At 40.1% G+C, this 19,108-nt stretch overlaps 3 protein-coding genes across 6 annotated transcripts; 2 read left to right on the top strand and 1 right to left on the bottom strand.

Moving 5' to 3' along the window:
• Window positions 1-91: 91 nt before the first annotated feature.
• zgc:152968 (uncharacterized protein LOC564848 homolog) lies at window positions 92-8,883 on the bottom strand. 3 transcript variants are annotated; one of them, XM_037099193.1, is made up of 16 exons: window positions 8,629-8,883; window positions 6,143-7,764; window positions 5,943-6,038; window positions 5,327-5,582; window positions 4,690-5,018; window positions 4,436-4,579; window positions 4,232-4,346; window positions 4,054-4,125; window positions 3,828-3,968; window positions 3,538-3,651; window positions 3,373-3,446; window positions 3,161-3,265; window positions 2,297-2,412; window positions 1,824-1,962; window positions 757-877; window positions 92-506 (listed from the first exon to the last, which is right to left on the bottom strand). In XM_037099193.1, the coding sequence occupies exons 1-16, from the start codon at window positions 8,771-8,773 to the stop codon at window positions 418-420; spliced, it is 3,678 nt and encodes a 1,225-aa protein (XP_036955088.1). In that variant the 5' UTR covers window positions 8,774-8,883; the 3' UTR covers window positions 92-417. The 3 variants fall into 3 exon arrangements, with proteins under 3 accessions (XP_036955088.1, XP_036955089.1, XP_036955087.1); XM_037099194.1 differs by having other exon boundaries at window positions 3,828-3,965; window positions 5,327-5,585; XM_037099192.1 differs by having other exon boundaries at window positions 5,327-5,585; window positions 8,629-8,881.
• A 122-nt stretch (window positions 8,884-9,005) lies between these two features.
• poli (polymerase (DNA directed) iota) lies at window positions 9,006-15,057 on the top strand. 2 transcript variants are annotated; one of them, XM_037099195.1, is made up of 10 exons: window positions 9,006-9,307; window positions 9,430-9,561; window positions 9,665-9,829; window positions 10,261-10,407; window positions 10,618-10,854; window positions 10,969-11,147; window positions 11,582-11,673; window positions 11,750-11,883; window positions 12,242-12,462; window positions 13,075-15,057. In XM_037099195.1, exons 1-10 carry the CDS (start codon window positions 9,211-9,213, stop codon window positions 13,858-13,860), a joined length of 2,190 nt encoding a protein of 729 aa, XP_036955090.1. In that variant the 5' UTR covers window positions 9,006-9,210; the 3' UTR covers window positions 13,861-15,057. The 2 variants fall into 2 exon arrangements, with proteins under 2 accessions (XP_036955090.1, XP_036955092.1); XM_037099197.1 differs by having other exon boundaries at window positions 11,801-11,883.
• Window positions 15,058-15,490: 433 nt separating this feature from the next.
• Window positions 15,491-19,107, top strand: LOC119020096 (ras-related protein Rab-27B-like). Its single transcript, XM_037099202.1, has 6 exons — window positions 15,491-15,554; window positions 16,410-16,580; window positions 16,728-16,813; window positions 17,360-17,463; window positions 17,653-17,776; window positions 18,698-19,107. The coding sequence occupies exons 2-6, from the start codon at window positions 16,428-16,430 to the stop codon at window positions 18,885-18,887; spliced, it is 657 nt and encodes a 218-aa protein (XP_036955097.1). The 5' UTR covers window positions 15,491-15,554; window positions 16,410-16,427; the 3' UTR covers window positions 18,888-19,107.
• Window position 19,108: the final 1 nt, after the last annotated feature.

Consider the following 19,108-nt stretch of genomic DNA (forward strand, 5'->3'; position numbering starts at 1 on the left):
GCATAACAGCACCTGAAACCTGTTTGACATCAAAAGCTGAATGTTCATTGGCTGGTCTAAGTGTAAGAGAGAGAGAAAAAACACACCAAGATTTCATGCTATGCCTTTACTTAATATCAATGACACCCCTCATGACCCAACAGGTTTTCTTGGCACACAAGAGTGCCAATAACAATATTTATACAGACATGGACATATTGGCTGTAAATTGAGATAACACAGAAAATATTGTATTAAGTAACAAAAATCAAGTGATGTAATGCAACTTATAAAAAAAGATGAACAGCCCTACCATATTATCAGGACAAAGCAAAAGAGCTTTACACAAATATCAGTGACTGTCAAATTTGCATAACAATATAATTTTTTGGTTGTGTCTGTGTGTAGATAGGTGCAGGTTGTGGTGTTTTATTTCCATCATTTTTTCAGTTTTCCATCTTCCTTGACCTTCCATAACATAAGCTCCATGCAGGCAGCAGCATCGTCTGCAGTGTCGTGGCCACAAACTGGTGAAACATTGACACAGATAATTTATACAAGTACAAATTGACAAAAAAAAAAACATTAGATATGAATCCGGTACATTGAGTCAAATAGATGTTAAGTTGTCTTTTTTTTAAATTTGTAGCCCCATTATGATCCATTTCTTTATTTCAATTTAGACTTTGTTTCCGATGTATAGTTGAGTTTAAACTCAACATTCAAATAAAACAAATGCTTGTATGGTGGCTGTGGCTATCCAGGATGATGACCCACCACTCTCTTGGATGATCCTCCTGAGGTATTCTGCAGTGAGGTTGTTGAGGGTCAGCTTGTGAGGGGGACCCAGACGGTGGGGGAAGACCACTGACGTGTCCACCACCATCCCATGGAGGAACTATAGTAAAAGAGGAACAGATCTGATGCTCTTATTACTGAGGCGAGCCTGTTCAATAAAGTCAATATTACTCTTTAATCATAACGAGGTATACAAAAAAAAAAAGAAACTAGCATTGCAGACCAGCTGGTGTGCAGCCCAAAACCTTCACCTCAAGTGTATTAATACCACTGTTGATTCACCTTTAAGATGATAACTCAAAATGAAACCATTTGTGTAATTGTTTGGACCATGTATAAAAATAAAATGAAAAAAAAAAGAATCTGAATCAGCATAGCAGTGCTACTAAAATGCATACCATGTTGATTGCCAACTACAATTTGTACAAATACAACACGTGACCACACTTTCTCTTGTAGATGCACTCGTGCGTCCAGCGTGTTATGATTCATGAGACTGCTTACCTTGACACAGTATTGTCATATTTACATCTTTTAATTCTTCTATTAAAAACTCATCTTCCCAAAGACCTGTCCACCTTATTCCTAGGCCCCATGATTTGGGCATGACTTCCTGCGCCCTCACCATGGAAAATGATGGTTCTGGTTAAGTGACAGGACTCCAATTCCCATTCTTAGAGCAATTTGGTACACTCCAAGAGGGTGAATGCTACTACCTTAAAGTGAGTACTACCAACGCCATTATTGTCTACCCCACTCAGCCATCAGGTAGATTATTCATAGATAATCCCATGAACTAACAAAAGAAAGCTTAAAAATAACTTTTTTTTTTTTTTTTTTAAACATGGCATCCAAATAAATATATTCACACATGAACTGTGCACAAAGGTAGTCCTGAAGGTAGCCATATTAATATTGACTGGCAATTTGTTACAAATCTCTTCTTTTACAGATATGCTTACAGCCTTTTTTTTTTAAAATCTAAATTGTAATCCCATGCAAAATAGGAATGCAGAGTTATGGTTGAAAAAGCTTGCAGTAGTCACCTTCAGGGCACAGAGGTCTGTTTCCAGGCCGTGTCCAATCAGAATGGTGTCGGCACTAATGAAGCTCAGTAAGGTCTCCTGAACCTCTCTTAGGGAGGTGCAGTTATCCTTCACATCCTCCTCACTGATGCCTGAAAATCTTTTAAAGTACAATATCAGTGATTGGGTTCTTGGCAGATTAAAAATACATCGATACATAGAGTAGTTACTCAAGTACCTTCATTTGATCAGCCTGTATTGGTTATGATCATTTGACATTTCATTTGTTACTTTGTAATGCCAGTGTCTTTGAGCTAGTAACAAAACCACTTGCAAAGCTGTGTATTCCTAATTTTACAAGTACAAAAGTGCAAGTGCTTTACAATCAACTTTTAGGCTCCCTCAGTTTTCATATCATCTTTGGGTTATTTCCAAGGAGAGACAGAGCTTATATCCTTGTTTAGAGCAACAGCCAAGTTTTTTTATTACATTACCTTGTGTTGTAGTCGATGATCTCATTATCAGGTCTGACAAAGGTGTCATAGACGACTTGCACACTTGAGTTGATCAGCGTCACTCTGGACAGCTCCAGACCATGAATAGTGTAACACTATGAAGACAAACACATAACAATATTGAACATTTTCAGTGCGCACTTGAGTGGACAGTCAGATGGACCACCAGTCAGCCTTCATTTTTCCAGGAGATTTTAGTGCCTGGTGGCAGACAATATATAGTGACTCAATCTAAACACAGATGTTTTGTTTTTTTTTCCTATAGCCATTATATTGGGCAACAGTTACTTTATGATTGTTAAAGCAAAATAACTGTCTATCGCCAATCTAAGGCCAGTTAAAAATGAAACATCAACATTCTTTGTGACTTAAGTAGATTGGGACCTTGTTTTAAAATGTAAAAATACATAAAAAGGCTGCATTGCAAGCAATTTGCTTAACAATATTTGCTTAAAATAGGGTGACTATGATTACACTGGACTAGTCTGGAGCCATTTTATGTTTCCTTTCAGCATGTTTTTTTTATTTTTAAAAAACAAGTCCCGATTTCCTTCAGTTATTTGAAATGTTTGGACTACACCCTCGCCTGACTTTAAATCAACACAGGGGTCAGTAGATGGATGATAGAATTTTGCTTTTTTGAACGCATCCTTCAACTTTACATTGTGGAAGGCTGAAAAAGCTATGCCGCCATCATTGTGATACACAACATAACAGGATCTTTTGAAATGTTTCATTCTATCAGTTAATCAGGCTATACTGTTGTATTTAAAAACTGTTATTTTACTTTTGTGTTACTCAGAATTTATGTGATCATATGCTACCAGTTTTAATCTGATTCACCATTTCACAATCCAAGGAGTAGACCCCCGGACAGCCTGTATCTGAGATTGGTCGGGGTACAGTTGAGACAAATCCATCCAGGCTGAGTGAATCATGGACATGCAACTGTTGAAGACAACCAAAAATAATATATGAATTCACCAGCTAGTAGATTGGAGGAGGTCTAAAGAGAAAATCAAGTGATGGAATAGTCTACCACTTTCTTTTCTTACCTGAAACACCTGACATCCAGGTGCTCCCATGACTCCCTCACAGCAACTGTAGCGGGTCTCAACTCCACCTGGCACTGTGATCAGTTATGGAGTAGGCTGTATAGGCTGTATCACCTTTTAAGAATTTAAGATGTTTTCAAAACATAAAAACAAGAGTATACTCACCTTTATTCTTAACAGCTTTCCCATAGTGGTAATTACACTCCTCCTTACGGGTGTGTTTGCCTGTTTGGCTCACAGAATATTCAGCCCCACATCGACAGCAGATCCTTTTGAGGGCTTAAACCAACAAAAACAGAAAAAGACCATCAGCACAGAGAAATGTGTTGAGAAAAGAAACCCTCACTGCAGTTACATACAGCACAGGTTATAGCTGCCCTCTAGTGACATGATATGAGATAGCATTGAATTGTCTCAGTTGGAGTAAAAGTTACTGGAATATGTTCTGTACTTACGGTCTCCTTTGCCCTTCTTATTGTCTGCAAAAAGAATAGCCGAACCAGGTTTCTCTGGGTGCTGGACAGGATAGTTGCTCTCAATCAGCCTGTCCTCGGTCAAAATGTAGTCCTTCAAACTCTCATATAAAGCCTTATCTTCTGCCAGATACAATAAATTTACTGAGAAGCTGCCAACATATTTGGTGAAATGAAAATGTGTTCAAAGGAAATCAATTTATCTCACCATTTCCTTTTAACTTCCTCAAGTTAAGTGGAATGTTGCCTTTTAATCTCTGGCTGCTGAATTCATTTTCATCTGCACCAGAAAAAACATAAATGGATTACATATAACTAAATTATGTCTCACAATCAGAGTCAATTACACATTTCATGGACAGTTTGAGTTTTCCACACGTTCTGACCTTTAGCAGTAACAGCACTTTGGTTCTTTAGCCTCTTCAGTGCATTCACTGCAACACTCATATATTTGAGTTTGTTCACGCTGCGATTATACACAGTCCTCTCTTCTGCAATTGCCTATCAACATTAACAAGGTAAGAATTAAAGGGATTGATATCTAGACTGTAGTTTGTCAGTGAGGACAATTCTAAGTGGCACAAGCTCACCTTCTCAAAGGCTTCATTGACATTGGCTGCTGTTTTGAGGAACTCCTCTGTGAACATGTTGACATAACGCTGTCGGGTGTCATGCGGCACTTTGTCTTTGGCAGCCTCGCAATTCTGCTTCAATTTACGTTTAGTGGGTACTGGCTAAAAGAACATATTATCAACATTCAATAGATGAAATGGGTCTAACTCACACCAGACACACAAGTTAAATTTTTAGAAAACTGGAACAAAGGCTTCTTTTTACTTCTCACCTTAACCATAGAAGCTGTAGGAATAGTGGAGGAAGTGGCCTGACTTGAATGTGCAGATGCAAAGGACAGTGAAGGCTTGCGCGCCGGTGCCGGGATGAGCACAGGCGCTGTTGTGCGGTATCGTTGCACAGTGGAAGTTGCAGGTGGATAATTTGTTTGTTTCACAGCAACAGCATTTGTCTCCACTTGACTGATTGGGGTTAGCACAGAAGTAACTGGGCAGGGGCTGGAAGTTACAGGCAAAGGAAGGGTGCCCTGTGGGAGGATCAGGTGCAAGTTGTTGCCGACTCCAATCACCGCAGTTCCCAAAGGTATGTAGTTCACATAAGCTGTGAAAAGACAAAACACACATGCAGATATGATGCACTCAGGCAAAGCAACCTCAAGAAAAAGAAAAAAAAATACCAACTTTCGAAAGAAATGCTGCTTGATCTACAAATAAGAAAACAAGGTAGGTTTCAAGATGTTTTAGTGGTTCAACATCAAATGTGAAGACTGATATATGGCATCAAATTTACCACATTTAAATGTAATAAAGGCTTTAACTTTGCTATATCACAACTCATTTTTTGTCCCTCATTTTTAATATAATAATATTTAAAATAAATCTCACCCAATACAGCCAACTGAAGCTTACCATTTTGCACATGAACAGGCTGCAGGTTTTCAGGGCTCTGAACTGAAGCAGAAAATGTGCTCTGGGCCTCTGGCCTCCTCTGATAGGTTGGAGAAACAAATGTCTGACCACCTTTAACTGGGGTTGTCAGCATGGAGGCTCTCTGCTGTACCTGCTGGATCTTGGAATTCACAGCAGGTTGGGAGGCAAATCTTGACACCGCAGGCCCACGTAAGGGAACCAGCACCTGGGGCTGAGGTCGGTTTTTAACCACTGCCTGCTGAGTGGAGTTAGTAAATCACAAAATGTTCTTAAAAATTATAATCACACTTGAAATTCATATCTGTAACCTCAAGGGGGTAGTGAGTCTGAGAAAAACTGCCTTTCTTGAAGATGAATTTTACATTTGTAACTATGATCAATTTCCATATCATCAAATTCATTATGTTTTACTACAAAAATGTGTGTAATTAGTTTATTTGATCATTTTATAAACAATATCTTTGAATTAAAGATCTGTGTACTCTTAAAGCATCATTGTTAGATTCTTACTGATTTTTGTATAATTAAAAAGATGAGAGCCACCCCCATATATGAAGACTTGACAGGAACCATGTCATCTGTATGTAGCATTTACCTCTGTATGTTTGGCTTCATGAGCCATCCTCTTCTTTCCTGCCAGTGGTTGGGGTTTAACATTCAACGTTTCCTTATCTACATCCATGGCTCCAACCTAAAAAAAAAAAAAAAAAAAAATGACAAAGTGAGATGACAGATTTTTACACTGTCGAAGATTTTCCTTCCCCTTTAAATGAGTGTGTCTTAAAGCATACTTACAGACACACTGGGCTGCACATAATTTCCCTCATCCTCGTTGTTTGCTTCCATGAAGATCCTGTAGCATTCCTCCATTGTGTCACTGTCAGACAAATCAATTTCTGAATTGTTGAGCTCATCTTCATTGTCAGAGCTGGAATCAATGGTTATTACTTCCTTGTTATCTGCTCTCCCCAAAAGTTGCTCAGTTGATGTGGATGATGACTCAGCTATGCATGTCAAACTTGAAGCTGAAGACATGTCCCAAGCCGGTCCTTGGTTGCTGCCTAACACCGATTCCACTGTCTCCACATAGCTTTCAGGTGGAGCATGGTTAACCGCAGCTTCACCCAGCATCTGTCCTGGAATTTTGCTTGACTTTTTCTGGCTGTGGATAAGCATTGATGGTACAGATTTTGTGGAAGACCACAGATTACCATCCCTGTTCTGTGCTTGCAGATCTGTTTTCTGAGCTTGCTTGGTGTGTTGACTTAATTGTGGGTCTGAGTTAGCAGATGGGGCTTTATAAAAAAGTGAATTCTTAGATGGAACATTATATGGCTGCAGAGGATTCATTTTCTTAATATTATGGGATAGCTCACACTGAGGCAATTCAACCTGAAATGTCTTTTCTTCCTTTTCTGTCACCAGATCGATACAGTTTTGATACTTCTGGTTTGTGGTGGCAGGAGGACTTGCCACTTCAGGACTTCTATCCACTATCACATCAGCAGTCTTACAATGATTTATTTCATAGCTTTCTCTTTCCAGATCTTCTGAACCACTAGTCAAGTAAACTACACTCCCATCGACTGGTATATTTTTGGGTTCTTTGTTTTCATCTAGATCAGTTGAACCTGGATTAAATTCACCAATGCAATAACTATAAACTCTACTTTCTTCTACTGTGGGTGCAGGTTGAGATCTGACCTTGCACACCTCAGTGTCTGAAAGGCTCAGTGGTGGAGAATGAATTGAAATAGTTGCCGTTTCAACCTCAGCCCATTCCACAACTTTATCCTGAAGGGATTTGCCAGAAACAGAATCAACAGGTTTCTCAACTCGCCCTCTCTTTCTGGCAGGCGAGGGAGAAATGTCAATAATCAAGATGCTGTCTTCATTGGAGTCATCGAGTGGCTCTGGAGATGGCAGCGGAGAAGGCTGAGGCCGATATGTGACTGGCTTCTTCTGGTCAGAAGGCACAGCTTTTCCTTCTCTTTTCAAACCTTTACCATGTTTTCCTTTATGCCCTTTACCTGATGAACTGTAAGAGCTCAAGTCAGCAGAAAAGTTGGACAGAGGATCATACTCTAAATCGGTCCTTGGTTTTGAGTTGTCAACCACGTACTTCTTTGCTCGGGAGGATGTTTTGGTAGAGTTTGTGCATGAAGACCAACCAAGAGAACTTCTGTCTACAGTTTTACCTGCAGTCTCAGACTTGGAAACAGAGACATTAGGCACAGTGTTTCTGCTGTCTTGCTGTACAGTCTGGTAGTGAGACAGTCGCCTTTGCTCCTGCTCCACCTCGTGCCTTACAGTTTCAATCTCTTTGTTGATCCGTTCCAGCTCCTGGAGGCATTGGTCTTTGGTCTCATCATTCACTGGTGCTTCACAGTCAGCATACAGATAGCCATTTTGTACTCCTGTTCAAAAGGGATACGAGATTGGGCTTACTAGCATTAGTGATATGACTGAAACTAGGGCTGGGTGGTAAGGCCTTAATATAACAATATATTTAGGTCATATCCTAATATAGAATATATACCTTGGTATTTTGAAATCTTCTCCAAAAAAAAAGCACCTCGAATGTTAGGACATGGCAAGGACAAAATCACATAATATTTTAAAACAAAATGCCCTACTTCAATATCGATACTGCAACAATATTGTAGTGACTATTGGTACTTTCAAAGAATACAAACAATGGGATTTCTGATCAATAATCATGAGTAATGTGGATATAATGACTAGGTGGGTAAAGACATATAGTAATCTGGTCATTTAGAAAATTACACTTTTGCCGTCATGTTGCTTCTAAAACGAGTAGATAACACTTCGGCATGTCACAATATATCAATATCAAAAATTATTACAGTCCCTTATCACAACAACAATATATAGTATACATTTCCAAGACCGATATAAAAACTAATACAGCATAAGATTGGCTTAAGTATAAATGAGCTGTGCAGTGTTAAGTTGTGGTGACCTGTGGCTGCCAGAAAACATCTTTACATTTCCATACATTTTGTGTGTCTCAGAACCATGATTTTGATTGGTTCATAATAACATTTCAACTGTAATGGACACACAAAAAAATTGACATCTCAATGCTGAAATAAAAAAAAAATCTATTGTTCAAGTTGTTTTAAATATCAACTGTTAGCGTTAACCAACGGCTTAGTTTAACCACTTTACTCTTAAATAACACTGTTTCCGGGGGGGAAGCAGAATATGCAGTTGAAAACTTTAAACATTAAACAAGTGGGTTACCTCAAAACACTGACCTGCATGTATCGATGATTTATTGGAGGCACCGAACATATCCCGCAACTCTGTCACATGTTTGTACAAACAATGTGGCCGCTCACAAAGCCCACGTTTGGATACAGGACAATTTATGTCAGCGAAAAGACCGGACGAGGGAAACATTAGCAAAATTAAAAAGCCACTTTTCACTACCCGAGACCCGCTTGATTTAGCTAATTAACTAACCGTTAGAAAGCAGGTGCGCCAACTGAACTTTTGGTGACGACAGTCTCAGATTTATAGGCTCCGCCAGTGTCGCGAGACGACATTAAAATGATAACGTTTTGAATCCCTTAATATATATCTTTAAGGGAAATAAAATCTAAACTGGCCCCCGAATAAATATAGCACACTAACTTTCCTTTTTATTTATTTATTTTTTCAAATTGCAGTTCAAGGTGTCGCAGTAATCCCTCCACGTCGGCAGATGGCGCTGCTAATCTAAGCTGGGACTTAAAGCGACAAAGTAGTCTCCGTGTCTAACACCCGCAAGCACCACAACAGCGGCCTTAAATGGCGAATTAAATAACAAAAGATACATTAAAGTCAAGTTGTTTGAAATGGATAAGAGCGAAGATGAGATGGAAGAGGATGAAGCCGAGTGGAAGAACAGTTTCGTGGATTCAGTCCCATTCAGCAGCCCCGCTACTGCTTCTGGTAAAGTATGACAGGAGAAACTTTCAGCAACCAGCTTGTTTTGGCTCTCAGTTGGCTTTTGACGTGCAGAGACTCGGCTATCTCCATGTTTCATATGGTAATTATTGAATGCGCAATCTCAGTTTCAGGTCCGAGCCACAGTAAGACATCAGTTCCAACACCTGCACACAGAGTCATACTGCACTTCGACCTTGACTGCTTCTATGCTCAGGTGGAAATGTTGAGAAACCCAGCACTGAGAGAAGTACCTTTAGGTCAACTCTTTTAACTACTACAATGCCTCATCTGTAGTTGTCAGATGTGTTTCTGTTAAAGCCCAGAATACTTTTGTGGTTCAATGATGTGCCTCGTCTTCAGGTATTCAGCAGAAATACATCATAGTCACCTGTAACTATGTGGCAAGGGAGCTGGGTGTCACCAAGCTGATGTCTGTTGCAAGTGCGAAGGAGAAATGTCCTCAGCTGGTGCTGGTCAAAGGAGAAGACCTGACACATTACAGAGAAATGTCCTATAAAGTGACAGGTAGGGAGGAGCAGTGCATCACATAAATTCTCAGCGAACAAAGCTACAACTAAATGCAACATTCTGCTGACAGTATGTAATATTCAGCATTTATAGTATTATCCCATCCAAAACACACTCGGTACACAGATGTGGCCAGTAAAACCCAAGGTCTGTTTGCTGTTAGGTGATTGTAGCAGAGAATAATTATGATAGCATTGACATGAAACAACAAAATGTCAGGTTTTGGTTTTAGTGTCTCAGTAATAAAAGGAGAGATTATTTCTAGATTCTGCCTTTTCTTTTTTAAGCCTTTCATGGCCAAGGAGATGAGAGAGGGGGGATAACATGCAGCAAATGGCCACAGGTCGGATTTGAACCCTGGGCTAACATCATGTATATTTTCTGTTCTTGTGCTCTTCCTCCCTTACCTTGTCTTGTCATCCATCCAGAGCTGCTGATGTCCTATTGTCCACTGGTAGAGAGGCTGGGATTTGATGAAAACTTCATGGACGTCACAAAGATGGTAGAAGCAAGGCTAGAGGAGACCCAAGTGTCTAATAACTTCTCATTTAAAGGCCACGTCTACAACCATTTCAGTGAGTCACATTTAATCCCCTGATGTAAAGCTGTACATCTACAACATCTGGCTCATGGAAAACAGGAAATGAGTTATGAAACAAGCCAAGATGCTTAAACTTGTCAAATATTTGCATTGCACTTTCAGTTTCCGACATGTTAGGCGTTTTGAATTTCAGGTTTTCTCAACTGCCGACAGCATGATTTTCTGTTGTTCATTTCCTGCTCAGGTGCAGACGTTGAAGCCAGTGACCATCCAAGTTTGGCTTTAGGTTCACACATTGCAGCTGAGCTTAGAGAAGCCATCCACAGCAAACTGGGTCTGACAGGTTGTGCTGGCATCGCCACAAACAAGCTACTGGCCAAACTGGTGTCCGGCTCCTACAAACCCAATCAACAAACCACACTGCTGCCGGAGAACGTCAGCGACATCATGGGCTGCCTGGGTAGTCTCCGTAAAGTACCAGGTGTAGATGTTCAGCTCATGTTTAATTATTTGTCAATTCAAAACTCTTGTTTTTGTTTCTTTAATTGTATCATGTATCCCCACTGATACATCTGTGGTCCATATATATTCTTAGGGGTGGGCCACCAAACAGCTAAGAGACTTCAAGCCCTGGGATTGGCCAGCGTGAAAGACCTACAGCTCTTTCCATTGAATGACTTGGTGAGAGAGTTTGGAGGTCCCACTGCTCAGCGCTTGAGGAATCTGGCCCTCGGTGTTGATGACACACCCGTCACACCTACAGGGGCTCCCCAGGTAGGAAATTACCAATGAGTACTTAAGATGAAGGGGTATATGGCTGCATCCAAATATCCGGATTTCACCGGACTTGCAGACTATATGGGTGCATTTGCAGGAAGTCCACAAGTCTCGAGGGCAGCTCGAACTCACATTTCTTCCAGTCCACAAGGGGGCTTCAAGTAGACTTTATGCAGACTTCCAAGGAGTCTGCTTGGGTTGCAGACTTTACTGGATTTCACTGATTTGTTTACCAACAATTCCCTGCAATTTAGATAAATAAAGAGAGTCATAACAGCCAGAAAATCAAAGTAATTGTGTGGTTCAGGTTGGTAAACTCATGAACATTGTTGATACCATTATTGTCATAGTTCCTTGTTAATGTCCCTTTTGATGTAAACATTTGATATTTTATCCTTTTTCCCCCTTAAGTTGTATCTTTTCTATTTCAGTCTCTCAGTGACGAAGACTCCTTCAAGAAAATCTCATCCACTAAAGATGTTTTAGATAAGATTCAAGAACTCCTGAGCAGTCTTGTGGAGAGGTGAGTTTTTTTCAGCTCATTTAAACCTGTCATCCAATCCACCAAATCTAACCTTTGTCATCTGTGTGAAAACTAGGATGCACAAAGATGGCAGGCAGCCTCAAACCTTCCGACTTACTATCCGTAGATACTCGGCAACCAACAAGTGGTTCAGTCGGGAGAGTCGTCAGTCTCCAATTCCCAACCACATAGGACACAAGATCACCTCTGGTGAGCTCGTGGACACTAATAAAAGCAACACTTTTTCAGATGAAAACCCTGAAATGAATATGTGGCTTTATGGAATAAATCTGAAATAAAAATTCACTGTGACGTCTAGCTTTGACTGCGTCATAAACACAAAGCCTCTGTAATGTCAGTGAAGATTCTCTGTCATCCAAGTCATGTTGTGTCTAGATGTCTAGTTGTAGCATATCTAGATTAGCCCATTACATCTCGCCCTGTCAACCTTTACCTCTTAAACTTCTAGGCTTTAATTTTGCTAAATGAGAACATTGTACAGTTTTATTCTAAAGTATGTTAACCCTCTTCAGCTGTTTTTTTAATTGTCTCTGTAATGTCTCTATAGGCAGCACCGATGATGCTGTGATTCAGCTGGCCACATTGGCGATGAAACTCTTCCACAAGATGGTGGACAGCAGTGCAGCCTTCCACCTCACCCTCATTAATGTTTGCTTCAGTAACCTGCAGACGAGGGGAGCTGCCACCAGCGGAAAGGGCTCCATCACATCTTTCTTCACTCACAGCTCGTCTCCCAGAAAAACACAGATCTTCTCAACTCAAAGCCAGGTAATACACTGAAGTCATACAGTGTAATCTATCTTATTTTGATGTTATCTTCATCATGGTATCAGAAGGTTTTAAGAAGCGTTGAATTCAGATTTTTCATAACAGATGGCAGACTTCTAGACTAGACTTGACTTTGTATATGTGAAAAAGAAGCAGCAAATCCTCATGATTGAGAAGCTCAAAGATGACAGATATGTGGGATCTCTGTACAATTTTCACCCACAATATTTGCTGGAAAATGACTGAAACAATTAATACATTTTTAAATTGTTCCTCTAACAATAGATTAATCAGCTGATCACTTTCCTGGACTGGTGCAACAGACTGAAGTTTAGAGTTTCAATCATAAGACCAGCTAGTAATAAGAAATTGGAGGCCATGCAGTTTCTACTGGTTCTACTGTCATATTGTCATTCTTAGGTCACTTTGTTATGAAACAGATATTAAACAACATTTTATGTGGTTTTAAATGTCATCAAAAGTCTAAAGACTAAATTTTAAGTTGTTAAACCCTGCACTCTGCTGTCACATGATTTTGCCTTCTCAGAAATACTGTGTAAGTACTCGGAATTTCTGGAAATCAATTTCTCCTCCTGTTTTATCCTCCAACAGGATGGTTCCTCTCAGAGTGGGGATATTCACTTAATGGAGCATCAGTCCAGTGCACACAGTGTGAGTACTCAAAATACCACACAAAAGACGTCAGCCACAAGAAGCCCTTGTAGCTCTGAGGCAGCATTACATGGGTTCAAAATAGAACAAAGCCCTGATGTTGCTGGAGAGGACCCTCCGCTTCACGAAGTATCCTGCCCTTCAGCGAGGTCAGACTTTGATGAAACAAATAAAACAGGGACTCATCGTTTGCCCCCAGATGTTGACCCGGAGGTATTCAGGCTTCTCCCTGAGGAAATCCAGAAGGAGCTGTTATCTCCTGCATATTCAAACTCTCTCCCCAGCTCTTCAATGAGCTCAGGAAAAGCTGTTGATATCCCCAACATAACAGAAAACAAGTCTTCATATTCATTAACAGACTCACCAAATATTAAAGACATGAAAGAGCCTGTGAACAAATTGGATCCATCTGACAGGCCGACCATAGCTAATAACCACTGTCATGCATATGTAAGTGTATTTCCAGGAGAAAACGTCATAGGAGAAGAGAGACTGTCATCCCACCAGTCTTCTGACTGCGAGTTCCCGGGAAGTGTGGACCCTAAGGTGTTTTCTGAGCTTCCACCAGATGTGCAAAGGGAGCTGATGATGGAATGGAAGCAACAAAAGACGGTCCTTAAGACCTCATTCAGGAAACAAGGGAAAGGCTCGATGACCAAAGACAGAAAGGCTGCAGGAAAAGGCAGTCAGGCAAACAATTTGTTTAAGTATTTCAAACCTGCTTAGAGAGACAATTTATTTTGTTGAGTTCTTTTGTCTAAAAGCATCTATTTCTTATTGTGGAGTTGTTGTCATTTGATGCAGGAAATTAAGTTTGGTGAGGCTTTTTTCTTTTAACAAAGTTAAGAAGGCAGCTACACAAATACGGAGGACCACAGGTGTTGTAACATGTTTGTAAAGTGTCATATTAATTTATTTCAAATTGAACCATAAAAACTGGATTTAATAAAAGATTTTATAAAAACATAAAGTGATCCTTAAATACATTCACTAAATTATTAGGTTATTTATCAGTGATGTATGGACATTTGATGAAAGGTATATTGATGGGATGATCTATTCTTTAGCAAATTAAGTAACACTTTATATTAACTAATTAACACGTGGTGAATTTTAGATAATAAAACGTAATTGTTGTTTTGCTGTTAACAAACATTGAAATGCTATATTAAGCAATATTCTATTGTAAAGTTGCACCCAATTTGAATAATGCTTTGCAAGTACACAAATACTGTCATTTATTTATAAATATCAGATGGCCATTATAAAATTGTAACTTGTTTTTATAAAGCATTTCATAATTTGTTAGCAGTGAAGTAACTATTAACTAGAAAATATGCTGTTACTTTATGATGGTTTATAACAAAATGTGACTACAAATTATGTTAATTAATAATTGAAGCATTCATTAATTAATTTGTAAAATCTTTTATTGAGTCTTGTTACTGTCTAATTAGATATGAATAAATTGAATGCTTTATAACTATTTTCCTGATATCTGTGGTCCATATACAATTGTCTATACCTGTTCACACTATGGGTCAATAGAAGTTTTATCAAGGCACCAAAGTATTATTTACAGAAACTTGCTGATTTCTGATTCCTCACTCGCAAACAGAAAAACATGTGCCTTAACATCAAGAAAATTAATTCATTTCCAAGCTTTCAGCGCTTCCTAGCCAAGGTAGAACAATATAGAAGGTGGACATTTTCTACCATCTCTAAAAAAAAATTCATGTTCAGACACCAACTTTGAGTTGTATAAACAGGCAACAAAAACAGAAAGCATTGATAATTATGTGTTAATGAAGTCTTTTTGGGTTTTTTTGTCCATGCCTCTATTTCAGTGTTGATATGTAAATATGTTGCCTTCTTGAAATACGCTTATGTTGTTTATAAAAGTAAATTCTGATTTCAAAGTACTTACAAACTGTTTTTTTGTCATGCTTTGAACATTGTGTGTGAAATGTCCCTTTACCTGAAGTGACCTTTTATGTTAGCCTTTGTAAACATCGATCAAAGTAAACTCGAACTTTAATATCTTTAGTTTCATTGTTTTCATATTGTTTTCACATTGTTTAAAGAAGCAGGATTACTCTGCTGAGCCTGTAGAAGTGGGGCCCGCTCCTTGGTTGGATGATTTCCACTGAAATCCACAGAGGCACAGATTATTCACAGACAGGGGCCACAGTCCATTTTTCAAAGAGCTCTTTTTTTCTCATGAGAAATACCAGAAAACACAAGGTCTGTAAGCACGGCCTCGCTCAGTTGTTTCTGGCATGAAACTCCTCCCTTAATCACATGTAAGGAGGGGGGGAAAGGCAATATGTGTCCTGGCATCATGATAGCGATTATTTTATTCAATCAGGACGAGCTGAGCAACCTCTGAATGGACTTTAGTACCTCCTGCAGATAGACTGGTAAGATGCTTACATTTTTTTGTCTTTTAGTGGAGCTGTGAAACTGTTTGTGGGTATCTGAGTCTGTGGTATTTTCAGAAATCACCATATACTGCTTGAAAGTGTTTTCCTTATTGAAAGGTTTTCGGTCAGATAAGCCTGCTGTAGGTTAGAGGGTTGATGACTCAGCCTCTCCTCACTCTGCTGATTGCCAAGAACTCAATACCATTAATCATGCACATGGGAAATGACTCCACATTTCATTGAAGTATCCCATGTCCTATCATTGCTGTGCTGCTGGAATCTGAGTTGCATGACGATGAATATTTCCTGAATGCACGCGCCAGCAACACAGATTAGAATATATACTAAAGAAAGTAAAATCTCCAGGGTTGTTTGTGCCCTGGAGATTTCTCCAGCATCTCTTGCATAAGCAAATCTGATTTTCCATGCTGCCTTTATTGGCCTGCTTGGCTTCAGCTGCAAGTGTAACCAAATCATTGCAGTGACCTTGCAGTGGCGTCATGCAGTGTTGAGCTGTCTGCCCACAGCTCTTCAAGTCAATGAAAGGAGTTCTGTCTGCCAAACAAGATGTTTTTCTGAACAGCAAAGTCTGAGAGAACTCTGGAGAGGCATTTGACTGCTCATGTAGAAGCCAACCCCAGTCATGTGCTAGTCCCTCAGCACCTAATGAGCAGGGAGGTATGAAGTCCCGCTAAGCCTGCGCGGTGGGCCTGCACCCTCAGACTGAAAACTGCAGCTAGGGTGGAGTTATTTCGCCTTTCTTTTTCTAGTTAACTTACCCACTTTCAAGCTTTCTCTTAACTCGGTAGGTGATACATTAAACCAGCATAGTGTTATACAACTCTGTGGCAGGTGGAGCTCAGCTGCACAATGGCTGACTGGGACTATGACTATCTCATTAAGCTGCTGGCCCTGGGTGACTCCGGGGTGGGAAAGACCACCTTTCTCCACAGGTACACCGACAACAAGTTCAACCGCAAGTTCACAACCACAGTTGGCATTGACTTCAGGGAAAAGAGAGTGGTAAGTGATGCCTAGTCCCTAATATGTTTATAATTACACACACATAAGGCCTAAAATCCTGTCTTCACTTTTATGTTTTTTGACTTAAAATATATGTAACCTGGTTCAGAAGTTGGGTAGATTAACATGCTTTGTGGTTTGGATCAGATGTACACCGGGAAGGCTGCTGATGGGATGACTGACAGGAACTACAAGGTCCACCTTCAGCTATGGGACACAGCAGGACAAGAAAGGTAAATGTAATCTTGTTTTTACATTTAGACACGTTCATTTCCAGCCCTAATGAGAAGGAGTCTGCCCAACACATCTTACTTTGGCACTAAACACCAACTACAGCTGAGTCTGATGGGAATGTCATTCGTTTTGCTGATCTGCAAATTAAAACTTCACCCTGATGGTGGCAAGTGAAGAAGTATTTATAGTTCAGCCTCAGTTGAACACGAGTGTGTGTGATTTACACGATTTATCAATTCATCCAACAGTTTGGACCTTTCGCTCAAATTCAGAAATCCCAACCCTCTGCCTTGTGGGGGCGCTAGAGGAAATGTTATGGGCCTACCAAAGTCAGTCAAAGCCAAAAATGTCAACCTGTTTGTAGCAACAGAGAGGACAAGTGATCACCAAAGTCAGCAAGATTCAGCCTCTGGGGACAATGAAAGTTTTTACAAAATGTCATAGCAATCCATCCAACAATTAATGGACAAACACATTGACCAATTGCTAGCATGGCTAAAAAACTACACATAGGGAGCCTTATATAAGTTGCTTGATACTTTCAGGTTTCGCAGCCTCACTACAGCTTTCTTCAGAGACGCCATGGGTTTCCTGCTGATGTTCGACCTGACCAATCAGCAAAGTTTCCTCAACGTCAGGAACTGGATGAGTATGTGTCATCTCAGCTGCCTGCTCTGCTCCAGCTCAATACTTAAATTAAATCAAATCAATGCTTTCCTCTCTTGTTGCACAGCTGCCTTCCAAACCTTGACTAAAGGAATTTCCAAACATCGTTTCAAGTTTGCTCATGCATGACTGTTTGCATCACATGGGTTTAAATGGCTTCCTCTCGGTTTAGGTCAGCTTCAGGCCAATGCGTACTGTGACAGTCCAGACATCGTGTTGGTGGGCACCAAAGCAGACCTCCTAGATCTGAGGGATGTTCACGCCAGGCAGGCCAGGGATCTGGCCGACAGATACGGGTGAGGCATTCAAAAACTATTTTAAAGGAAGTGTGTGAGATTGGAAAGTGTAGGTGATCTGTCCATCCATCCATCCATCCATCCATCTATCTCCATAATAACACCTCACTCACCTCACGCTTACTCCACATAAAGGGACAAAATTATTTCAGTACTCAAAAAGGTGTTTTCACAACTGACCAATCTGTTGTGTCATGAATTAAATACTCCGATTTAGATGGTGTGTAATATCCTAAAAAGCTTTCAGTCGATGAGAATAATTAGCAACTACTAGATTATGATATTAAACAAAACGTCGTTTTTTTTTTTTTAGTAATTTCTGAATATCTTGGAACAAAGGATGAATTGATTAATCATTTAACAATTATCAGATTATTCAATAATGACAATAGTCATTAGTTGTAGCTTTTTGCGAGGATGATCGCAGTTTCCTGTTTTGGTGATGTGGCTTTTCTTTTCTTTACATCTGAATCACATATTGCACCTTTAACTCACCAAACCCTGCATGTCATGTTTGGTTCATTTGGTAAGTTTCAACTTGTAACTGCCCATTTGTTTTTTTCTGACAACATGTTAAGTAATTTAGCTCAGACATTTTCAGGAGTTTTTATAACTTAAGTATAATGACTTGAATGTCACTCACAATATTTAACAATACTGTGTCAGTCCTGTGTGGATGATGAAGCACAAAATGTGCTACTTTCACCAGTAGACCATGGGATGGTGCTAGTGAGCTGTCTTTCAATCCTGCTCCAACATCTCCCTCCTGGAGGTATCAGTGACACGTGTTACAAGTAAATTCTAGGTTGTAAAACATTGAATCAGCAGCTGCTCAAGCACACAATATGGTCACTTAATGTCAGCTTGTGATTGATCCAAACACCTAACTCCTCTCCTAAAACCCACCTCTGTTCTCCACAGCATCCCCTACTTTGAGACGAGTGCAGTTACGGGCATCGATGTAAACCAGGCGGTGACCACCCTGCTGGAGCTGGTGATGAAGAGGATGGAGCACAGCTCTTACGGGGGCCGCGGCTCAGAACCCAACGGTAGCCCCGTGGCCAGCAGTGAACTGGTCGAGGCACCTGTGAGGAGAAGGTGTGCCTGCTGATGTTGCCACTGACAGCCACTCTTTTTTCACATTTGCACCAATTAACACTGCATCATTAAAACGTCACTGTTTGCTGGAGCTTGAACAGGGTGCCTGCCACTGTCGGTACGGCAGGAGATCAGACTAGAACTTTGGAAATCTGTCTCTTTTCATTTGAAGCAATATTTTTATTACGGTGTGAATTCCTGTCTTGGTATTTGCCGTCTGTAACATTATTTATT

The sequence above is a fragment of the Acanthopagrus latus genome, chromosome 5, assembly GCF_904848185.1.
Source record: "Acanthopagrus latus isolate v.2019 chromosome 5, fAcaLat1.1, whole genome shotgun sequence".
Taxonomy (NCBI): domain Eukaryota; kingdom Metazoa; phylum Chordata; class Actinopteri; order Spariformes; family Sparidae; genus Acanthopagrus; species Acanthopagrus latus.